This window comes from Zophobas morio, unplaced genomic scaffold (genome assembly GCF_036711695.1).
Source record: "Zophobas morio isolate AGI-343-1 ecotype UQ-CSIRO unplaced genomic scaffold, CSIRO_AGI_Zmor_V1 ptg000004l, whole genome shotgun sequence".
NCBI classification, from domain to species: Eukaryota; Metazoa; Arthropoda; class Insecta; order Coleoptera; family Tenebrionidae; genus Zophobas; species Zophobas morio.
In genome coordinates, this window is record NW_026972109.1 from 11,603,942 (window position 1) to 11,615,463 (window position 11,522).

Consider the following 11,522-nt stretch of genomic DNA (forward strand, 5'->3'; position numbering starts at 1 on the left):
AATTGAACAACAAAAAAAATCTAAGCCTGAAAACTCAGAAAACTGAATGATCGAGAATAAAAAATCTAAAATTTAAAAATTCGACAAATTGAAAAATCATGGAACTGAAAAATCGAAAAGTCGAGATAGTGAGAAATCTAAAAACCTAAAACTTTAAAAACTGAAAAATTAAAATATCGAAAAATTTAAAAACCGAGAAAACATAATATCAAAAATTTGAAAAATTGAAGAAACGAAATATTGCAAAATTCCAAAGCTGAAATACTGAAAAACCTAAAAATGGAAGGAAAATTAAAGAATCGAAACAGTGAAAAAATCCCAAACTGAAACATTGAAAAATTGAGAAACGGAAAAATGGGGAAATCAAAAAAATTGGTCTAAAGAGTTTAGACAGTACTTCCCTCGCTATCGGAAACGTGACGACTGCATGCCTATTATGTTTTTTTTCACATTAGATTTCAAAGCATTCGGTTTTGTAGTTCCTGATTAAATCAATAAAATAAATTTACGCCTTCATTAAATTTTTTGAGTCACCCTGTAAATCCGAATCCAAAAAATATGAATGGAATGATAAATTACAAGAAGAGACTCATCATATTTTGTAAATTTTAAATAGGATTATACGGCAAACTTTTGAGCTGACGTCATCAATTTTTTGGAGGGGATAAGCAAATATATTTTGACTAAAAATTTATTATGCTCTTTATAACCTTAAAACATTTGCAAGATTTCAAAGCATTGGGTTTTGTAGTTCCTGATTAAATCAATAAAATAAATTTACGCATTCATTAATTTTTGGGGTCATCCTGTATATGCAAATCCAATAAACATGAAGGGAATGATAAATCACAAGAAGAGACTCATCATATTTTATACAATTTAGATAGGATTTATTCAGCAAAATTTTGAGGTGACGTCATCAATTTTTTAGAGGGGATAAATAAATATATTGTGATTAAAATGGTCCTGGTTTAATAGCAAAAAAATATTGTTCGCCTATAAAACAAGCTCGTCTTAGACAAAGTATTCGTAAAAAAAAATATGTCGTAAAAAAATTTACGTATGCTGGTCCCGACTGCGATTGTGGTTTAAATATTTTTTAGAAAATCCTGTCATGGATGTAGAAACATTTGTGACAGCCAAAGAGGTTTTTTTGAGAAAATTATCTTTGAATTTAGAGCAAATTGAAATAGACACTAGGCAACAGGCACATTTGGACAAAAGAAAGAGAAGTTAGGGTTACGGCTTCAAATTTTGGACGTATTTACAAACTTAGACCGACTACAGCAATAGCTAAAACTGTGGAGTCTGTTGTACAGTACATTTAGAGGTAATAGTCATACATACTATGGACAGCAAAGTGAGGAAAAAGCTGTCAAGTGTTTTGAAATAAATAAAAATATAAAAACTGAACGGTGTGGCTTGTTTATTTCAAAACAATTTCCTTACTTGGCTGCTAGTCTAGATAGGGTTCTAGAGGATAGGAATGCATTAGTCGAAATTAAATGCCCTTGAAAATCGCAAGATTTGTCTCCCGAAGAAGCGGTTAGAAAAAAATAATCAAATTTTGTACATTGACAGACAGAGAATTGAAACTAAAAAAAATCATGATTACCACTTTCAAGTCCAGGGACAAATGCTTGTTACGGGTATTTCACAAGTTCATTTTGTTGTATGGACACCCAAAGGAATAAATATAGAATAAATTTATAAAGACGAAGAAATATATGTAAAAACTTGGCAGATTTTACTTTGGCGCATTATTGCCCGAAATAATTGATTCAAAAAGAAAGAGGAACCTGCCTTTGCGAGAGATTCTTTAAAATAAATAAAATTTGGTTCTATTTTTTATGTACTTTAATAATTTATTAGGAGTACATTTTTCATCACCAAGACTTGCATATTTTTATTATAAATATATTTTGAAAATCATCTCTCTGCAAATGAAAACATATACGAGCACTTTTTTCGAGTAAACAATGAAGGGAAAAGTTACTGGGCGTAGGGCTTTTTTAAAACACCTCCTTTCTGGGATAAGTAGTAGATACACTTAGCTACTTATACGTGTTAAACAAAAGCTGTATTTTATATATTTTTTATTATTATTATAAATATGTTTATTAGTTTTATTAATTAACAAAGCAAAAGATACATTAACAATAATATTACAATGAATTTTTAGTAATCATGTGTATTGAAGTCAGGATCCTGAGTGGAGTAAAAATATTATAGTCCCCAGTTTTAATTCGGTTTTATGATAGTACCTCATTAATTTAATTTCCTTAACAATAGATTACTACGGCCGGTCCTGGCGGCTTGTTATAAAACTGAGTTCCTTGTCATAAATTAGAAAAATTAGCCGAGAACTCTAACAATCAGCTTATGCTAGAGCAGGCAATAAGGATTTTACCTGGAACGTCGCTTCCGTAAATTTTAGTGGCGCTCCTATCGGCAAAGTACTGAACTAACTGCTCAAATTCTGTCGAATTGATACCCATTTTTTTCAATAATTGTTAGTTTTTGTTAAAAACTCTGCTAACCAATAGATCATTAATTTTCCTCTGATATTCCTGTTAAAATTATTCGACGTATTTTGCATTAATTTATGGTATATTTTGCGCCCTGTAAAAAGTGATGTTTTATCCATGTGCGAATTTTCAAGCGATTCTATGATGGTTATGACTCAAAAAACTTAAAAAGAAAACATACAATGGTGCTTTTTTGCGATATTTCTCAGCCATATTTTTTTAGTTGATTGAACTGGTCTATGCGCTCTAGAATATGAAAAAAGCTGTAGTTTGATATAGGACACATCAAACTGCAGCTTTTTATATATTTTATATATTAATATCATTTTTTCATACAAAAAACCAAAAAAATTTTATACGTCGTCTAGCGAGTCCCTTTAAATAGTTAACTACAAGTAGTTAAAAATGTAGTTCAACTACTTTCGGTGAAGTTAATTACGTATTTAACTACACTTTTGTGGTTCAACTATAATTTTGATAAATTTTTAACTACAATTTAACTACATCTTTAATTACATTCTTGAACAGTCTTTTCTAAATTTTGTTGGATTTTAGAAAAGAAGCAGGTAATTTGTTGTTGCAAAATTAACAGGTAACAAGGACAGGTACCTTTTCCTGGTATTAACAGGGATATCCGCTTTTTAATCCCTAATTTTGTAGGTCTTCGACTCCTCCAAACTGTAAGGAAAATCTCCTTGTTCAGTTGCTCAGTTCAGTTCAAGCTGTTGAAAACTGTGTCCTGTGTTCTGTATTGTGATAACCTAAACATCCCGCCTAAATTGACAAGTGAAAAAAATTCGGAAACCCGCGAAAAATGAAAAAAATTGGCCTTGGCTGTGATTGTCTAACAAAATGTTAGATACGTTGTTTTTTTTGTGGCGGAATGCGTTAAGATGCAAGTGGTGGACCCCAAGGTTGGAAAAGTACAGCTAAATAAAACACCAAATGTATGGAGGACACAAAATTATTTATTCCTCCATTGACATAAAACAAAAGAAAAAAAAGCCGCGACTAAGTTGTGTCCGTTGAAGACACAGCTTAATGCTCAGCTACAAAAAAAAAACTTCGAATGGAATCAAATTAAATGTTCTGAAACAATGCAAATAGTCATTTGAATATCACAATTAAAAAAAAAACAAAGAAAAATCTGAATCTCAATTTCATTCTAGAACACAGCAAAAATACCCATAGAGGGCTTTGTAGCACGAGCGGAGTTTGGGGCTCCTGGTCGTGGCTGTTCTCCTACGCACGACGGTGATTCTATCTATCGCAAGCACTGCTGCACAGCACATTTTCATGACGAACATGTCGTATGAGCAGGCCGTTACGGTCGCAAACTCGTGGTTGACAGCGTCACGTCGTGTCGACCTCCCTAACTTCTATACATCCTGCATCCTTTGTGTAGATGGCGCAATAAATCCCCCCAGCTCGACTAGGAACCGCACCCTGCGCTTCTACCACGTATTTCGGTGTATTTAACCTCATTTACATTTAAATGTTCAATTTTTATGACTTTGATATTAAACTACCGCCGAACAAGTGTTAAAGTTTCAAAAAAAGCAATTAACATTTAAATTCGCCATGCACTAGCAAAAATTTAAACAACAAATAATTCTGATCTGAGATGATTAATTGTGAGATGTAAATTTGCAAAGCTAACAAAGTTACGTGAGTTTAATATTTACCACATTTTATCAATGATTCAAACAAAGAATTTACATGAAGTTCAATTATGTCACACTTTATCAACGATTCAAACAGAGAATTTATATGATGTTAAATTATGCCATGATCCAAGTGATTGGTTACGTAAAACAATTAGGTTTGAGAGTTTATATCGTAGACTGTTTATCCCAAAAAATACAAAATGCGTCCTGCGTTGAGAGGAAATGTGCGTCACGGTGATGTGATGATATGATAATAATGACGATGATAACTGCCTAAAGGGAAAAATTTATAATCCCCCCGTACCTCAATCCACGATATTATGAATTCGACCGTACTTTCACGGTCCTTTTCCCAGAGTGGGACAACGTTAGGTTAATTCAACTGCCGTAAATCAATTATTAACAATCTTGTGTGAAGAATTAGGAAGTAATGGAACATTTAAGTGTAAGCATCCAGAAACTTATTCATAACTTTGTAAACAAAGGTGAATCCTGACTAAATGAATTTCATGAAAACTCCTGCAAGTACTCAATCTCAACAAATCTCATGTCTGTTAAATTATCTTAGAATCAGTTAACGATTAAAATCCTAACATGATCTGTGAATTTACAAACAATAATGTTAGCGTTGGTTGAAAGTTCACCTATTTCCGCTTGGCAAAAACCGCCAGAATTAGCTGCACGTGTTGGGAAAAATGTGGCGTCGTCGTCGTTACGATTAATGTTCGTTAAACAAAGGTTTTCTCCTTTTTTTAACTACCAAACCAACTAAACCTAACCCAGCTAACTCACCAAGTGGTTTTCACTCACGACAAACCAAGAGTGACCCTCTCCTCACCCTCTACAAAGCAAGCACCCCTCTCTCACTACCAACCCTCTAACTAAACTTCCTTAGAAGAACTACCGGCTATCCAACAAGAACTAACGTGCACATGGTTGCCTATGTTTAACGATTTTCTTGATTGATTTATTTTTAAATTCAAATTATTCAAATGCGATTTTGCGCCGCTGTTAATTTTTTTCATCGCGAAATTTTAATTCAAATTCGGTCACCACAGTATCCTGCGTCTAATTCAATTTTGCGATTGAAAATAATTTGCAAGCTATCTTTAAATCAGAGTTCTTTAAAATAATTGAAGTGAATGGTGACAAAATTAAAGCGAAGTGCCAATTTTGCCACGGAAATCAGGGCATTATAAACGGTTGCAATAAATCAGCCACCAACTTTTTAACACATATAAGGGTAAAGGTCGATTTATAAACTTGTCGTTGACGTTGCTGTTCGTCGTTGACGTACGAAGCGAAGGTATGTGTCGTTTATATCATTCGTTGCCTATTAACTTTCGCCGTTACGTTGCCGTTGCCGTTGGGTTTTCAACCAATCAAATTGCGGTAGTGTGCATTGCTTCCAACTTGACGGAAAATCCCCCGAAGTAGGGGGACATTTTTCTGGTTGACAGCACTAATTCCACGAAAATCAAATTTTGATAGAGATAATGAGGTCCACTAATAGTAAGCCATTTAATTACTTGTTTACCGAAACCCTCATATTTTAAATAGCTACCGTCATTTTCTACACTGTAGCTTTCTGTCAGTACTTATGCATTGTTAAAGATAGTTCTCGACGTCTAAATCAACAAGATTTATTGCTATTCATCAAATATGGATCTTGCAATTAAGCCCCGCCTCTCGAATTGACAACGAATGAAAAATTCATCACAATTGAGAGCTGAGATCGGGGCGGGTATGGGTGGGGCCTAATCTTTAGTTTTATTTTTTTCTTAATATACATAGTATTCTTTAACAACACGATACTCTAAAACATGTTTAATGTTAGTGAAGTTGTTATAATTAGTATTTTATCTGTATTTTTACTTCCCGAGCGTAAGCAAAGGAAGTATTGTAATCGAGTCCGTCGGCTGACTCTCTACTGTTACATTTTCTTGATCTTTCATGACCCCCAGAAGACGAAGAAATAAGTCTCCCGTTTCCGTCTGTCTGTCCGTCTGTCTGCCGTCCCGCATTTTGATTGAATTATAAGCGTATCATATTTAAACATTGTAAATTATATTAATTATGTTTAAAAATTATTTAATTATATCGTGAAAATTTATAGCGTTGACAGACCAACTTCAATCGTTTCAAAAATTTCCCCAAAATTTAAATGTTATCGAGTAAACGAATCACGGAACCCGATAAATTAAAATTGAAGTCGTACTTACTCTGTTTTCGGTACTTTTTGGAAAAATATTCACTTTCGTTCGTGTTCACAGTAGCAACACGACACATTTTCACTTATACAGGGTGACTGCGAAATAAGTGCAAATATTTTAACCACGGCATCCCCCACCCTAGTAGAGCCGAAATATAGAAAAAAGAAATTAAAAATCGAATGGGGCAAAACCCCCATGAACCACCCTCGATACGAAGGCACTGAGCCACCTTGTAAACAGAGTTGGAAAAACGTTCGAATAAAAACGACCTAAACACTTTCAGTTTCAATTAAAAGTAAAACCGACTTTTTGCTGCTTATCATTCGTTCATTCATTTACTCATTCATCGTTAAAGGTCAGTGTGAAAGTTTTTTGGTAATTTTGATTCTGACGGATGTTTGGTCCTTGTCACAACGCTTTTACGTTGTTTATTGGAACAGAAATAAGAGCAACTTAGAATGCTACTACCTTTTTACAAGAAATGTTAAAAATGTTGTCCTTGACTAGCAATACAGGCGTCAGAGCGTCGCAAGAGGTTTGTTGATAGGTAAAAAAACACCGGAGTAGCGGGTGTCACTTTCACTTGTTGAAGCTCTTCGATAATTTCTGGACACTGTTGATTTCCACAAACGAACTGTTTCATCCAACTGATACACATTTATCGAAAACCGTCTCTTGAAATCGTACTTGTTGACGACTACGTGGAGTTCCATCGGACAAAAAGTGAGTTACACAACGTGAACAATCAGTGGACTCCAAACCGTGCACTTTGTCAACATGGTATGGATGTGGCCGTATTCTTTTAATGTAGGATGCACTACAAGCTGTGAAAATCCAACTTCTTCTTTCTGTCCTATCACGGCCACGATCGTGAGTTTGAGGTTGAAGGTACCATGATCTCGGAGATTCTGTACCACTGATGCACCCATTACCATATCGACACAATCTGCATGGGAAAACTGCACCATAAACCGATTTCACCGACCGCTCGATGCTAACTGGCCCTTTTCGTGTTTTTCACGTTGCGATTAAAAAAGTGCCTGATAAAGTAACTTTTTTGGTTCTTTAACCGACTCGCTCTGTTCCATTCATTGTAGTAATTATGTAGGTCACAAAACAGTCCAGCGGCGCGTACAACAATTTACATTGAATTTCAAATAATTTTTTCTAGACACTGCTACTACTTAGGACCGTGAATTTTACCCAGTGACATAATCATATTGTGAGCTATTCCCCATTTTTTTTTGCATGTATTTCGCAGTCACCTTGTATTTATTAATAATAAATTAGAAATTCGCGAAAATAAGCCAAACCGGAGCCCCGTGTTGTTGCCATCAGACCGATCTAAACAGAACATAAGGGACCGAAAAATGTGATCTTTGCTCAGGTAGCTCACGTGACATTGACGTCATCGTACGTCACGATGAGATTGCAAAAATAATTTTTCATATTTCGGCCGGGAAATTGCACATTTTCGGGGTTAATTTAATAATATTTAAAAAAATTGCTTTGTTTTTAGTAACTTTGCGTTCTGAAGAAAACGGTGTTCGATTTAATTATCATATATTAATACTTATCGTATTTAAACATTACAAATAATATTAATTATATTTAAATATTATTTAATTATACCGTGAAAATTTATAGCTTTGATCGACCAACCTGAATCGTTTTGAAAATTTTCCCAAAATTTAAACTTTGTCGAGTAAACGAATCACGGAACCAGATAAATTAAAACTGAAATCCTACTTACCCTGTTTTTGGTCCTTTTCGGAAAAATATCCATTTTCTTCCGTGTTCACAACAATGACACAACACATTTTCCCTAATATTTATTAATAATAAATTAAAACTGAACACAAAGGACCGAAAAACGTGACGTTTGGACAGGTAGCTCACGTGACAGTGACGTCATCGCACGTCACGATGAGATTGCAAAAATCATTTTTCATATTTTGGCCGGGAAATTAGACATTTTCAGGATTAACTTAAGAATATTTAAACAAATTGCTTTGTTTTTAATACCATCGTGTTTTTAGTAAAACCGTTTTCGGTTTGATTATCATATATTAATAGTTACTTACCATATTTGAGCATTATAAATAATATTAATTATGTCTAAATTTTATTTAATTATATCGTGAAAGTGTATAGCTTTGACCGATCAACTTCAACCGTTTCGAAATTTTTTCCAAAATGTAAACATTGTCGAGTAAACGAATCACGGAACTTGATAAATTAAAACTGAAGTCGTACTTCCCCGTTTTCGGTCCTTTTCGAAAAAATTAAAAAAAAGCGGAATATTTAAATTTATTTATCTATTTAAAAAAATATCCACTTTTGTTCGTGTTCACAGTACTAACACAACACATTTTCATGGTAAGCAATTCTTGTAGAAAAATACGGATTTTACAATTAAATTCCGCTCCTTTGGCTGTCGACGATTAAGAAAAATCATCACAATTGAGACAGGATGGGTAGGTGGGACTTAGTTTTGCATCTTTTTTTCTTCAAAATATATATTATTTTTTCCCCATAACAAAAAACTGAAAACATGTTTAAAATGGTAAATTTTATCCCATACACTTCTCTACAAATTTACCCTTTTAAACATGTTTTCAGTTTCTTGGTGAAACGTAAAGTACGGACATACTTATATTAAGAAAAAAAAGACAAAATACAAAACCAGCCCACCCACCCTCATCTCAACTGTGATAAGGTTTTTATTCGTTGTGAGCCAAAGGGCGGAGTTTATTGCAAAAGGCTTATTTCTCTACAAGAAACTTCTATGTGAAACATGTTTATAAGTAACATGTTGTTGAAAAGAAACTATGTATATGTTAAAGAAAAAAAATCCAAAAAATAAGCCTCATCCACCCACCCGATTCTCAATTGTGATGAATTTTTCATTCGTTGTCAAACCGAGGGGCGGAGCGTAATTGTAAAATTGATGTTTCCCGACAAAAATTTACCATTTTAAACATGTATTGTCGTGAAAAGATTGTTACGTATATCCAGAAAAAAGGTAAAATTTAAGTTCCGCCCTGTCATCGCCATCTCAATTGTAATGATGTTAGTCGTTGTGAATATTGAAATCCTAAAAAATCGTTATATTTCATATTGTAAATTGTGGAGATGCCAGGGGAGGTTCTGTCGAAACAACTTTCGACCAATTTTTATTAATAAGTATATGTATATTTTAGCTAGGTACTGTTTTATATTTACTTTACCTTACACAGAAAGTAAAAAAGTATTTAACTACTTCTTAACTAGTCTAACTACGTAGTTACATGGTACAAGAAGTCTTCCTGTACCATAGTCGCAACAACTTGTGTATGGTAATTAACAATTTTTTTCAAGTGCTGTAATCGCAACCTCACATTGTCTAGTGATTAGACTTGATTAGATTATAATCTAATACAAATAAAAATAAAGTGATTAAAAAATTTTCAAGGCAAAATTTTTGTATTCTTGAACATTTTGATTCAGACTATTACATTTGTAATTTTTTAATTTTATTACTTAGCTGACATCAGTGAATTTCATTTCCGTAATAATAACAAAGTTTTTTATTTTCCACAGGAAGTAATATTGCACCTTTAACAATTTGTATCAGTAATTTTTACCCTCTCTTTATTTATGGAATGTGACTTTTTTCTTTTCTTTTAATCCTTAAAAAGTTTTTATCGCGACCGTGGCTAATCTCTAAACCTTCGTTTGCGTACAAATGAAATGGTAACAATCCTTGAACAACTGTAGCACTTAGGAAATTAAAATAAAAAATAAAACACTTTAAAAAAATCGAGTATGTTATCACGAGACCTACCTTAAAACTGCTTACGGTAATATAAATAATATTAAATTTTCCTTAAAATGAAGACCTTATATATATTTTTTTAATTAAAAAGTAATTAGTAGATATATTATCCATCTAATTCGAAGTTAGAAAAGACTTGCCCATGCGTTTATAAAACCCGTGAAAAATTTTCAAGTGGTCATCATCACCATCAACACTTGACAAGATAACATTTGCTTATATAACGCCCCGAAAATGCCAAATCTTGGTAGTCACTGTCAGCAGTCATGAAGAAAGCAATTTTCGTAGCAGTGGGTGTCCTCGTGGCTCTCCAGGTCAGTTATAACTTCTTCTACAAGCAAACATATTACAATAAAAATTTTAGCAAGTGTTTAGTGCCACCGACGATGAGGTCCAACAAGCCTACACCGAACTGGAAGACCTCACATACGAGGCCTTCGAGAAATGGGACGCCATTCGGACCAACTACACAGAACGTTTCTTAGAAAACTTAGCTTTGGACCGTCTGGATGCTAAGTTAACTATGGACAGCAGACTTGGTGAAACTCTTGACAAAGTTAACGCGTTGATTGAAAGAACCAATGTTTTCGACAGTGTCGATACCACTGAATGTATCTGGGGCCTTAACGAGAGTCTGACAGCACTTCGAGCTAGTTCGCTTGAATCTTTAGATATTTGTTTGTACGATAACAGGTATACAACTGGTTTCAACATAGTTGCTGCTAAGTGGACTACTATCGTTCATTTGGGTATGGATTTTCTCGTTTGTACTCAAAGGGCTGCTGCTGATTGTCAAGGAGATGAAGCTTGTGGTGATAAGATTATCACAGAAATAGAACAGAAGAAGACTGACTCGCCAATGACTATAAATATGCTTGGCGAAAATATGATTGCAACTTTAGATAGTTTGCCGATTAGATGTAAGGATCAGATTTTGACGCAATATAATGATAATCTTGCTGATACAGTGGAAACAGTTGGGAGCTGTATTGACCGATTGATCAGCAGTTTTGCTCCATTGCTATGTAGTGCAGATAAAAAATAAAGTGTTTTCTGCTTCACTGATTTATTTTTTTATATAATAATTTACTACCAAGTTTAAGTTTAAATTTAATCTTAACGACTGCAGAGACAAAGAGAGAGAAAGGTTATAGTTTCCTTTCTCATCACGTGAAAAAAATTTCCTTTACTTTTAGGATTCTGGAGTAGGGAACAGTAATATCATTTAATACGTTTTTAATGATGGTACATACGTGCACTCGTTTCGCCGACATTTGATGGTGCCGTATAAAAATAA

The 11,522-nt window shown here is 33.8% G+C and overlaps 1 protein-coding gene across 1 annotated transcript; it reads left to right on the plus strand.

Moving 5' to 3' along the window:
• Positions 1-10,438: 10,438 nt before the first annotated feature.
• LOC135135077 (uncharacterized) lies at positions 10,439-11,286 on the plus strand. Its single transcript, XM_064064038.1, has 2 exons — positions 10,439-10,539; positions 10,590-11,286. Exons 1-2 carry the CDS (start codon positions 10,492-10,494, stop codon positions 11,268-11,270), a joined length of 729 nt encoding a protein of 242 aa, XP_063920108.1. The 5' UTR covers positions 10,439-10,491; the 3' UTR covers positions 11,271-11,286.
• The last annotated feature ends 236 nt before the right edge of the window (positions 11,287-11,522 follow it).

What these genes read in the sequence shown, in the direction of transcription:
- LOC135135077 (XM_064064038.1), top strand. Translation starts at nt 10,492, where the DNA reads ATGAAGAAAGCAATTTTCGTAGCAGTGGGTGTCCTCGTGGCTCTCCAG. An exon ending in GTGTCCTCGTGGCTCTCCAG is followed by an intron (nt 10,540 to 10,589) that starts GTCAGTTATAAC and finishes TAAAAATTTTAG; the next exon opens with CAAGTGTTTAGTGCCACCGA.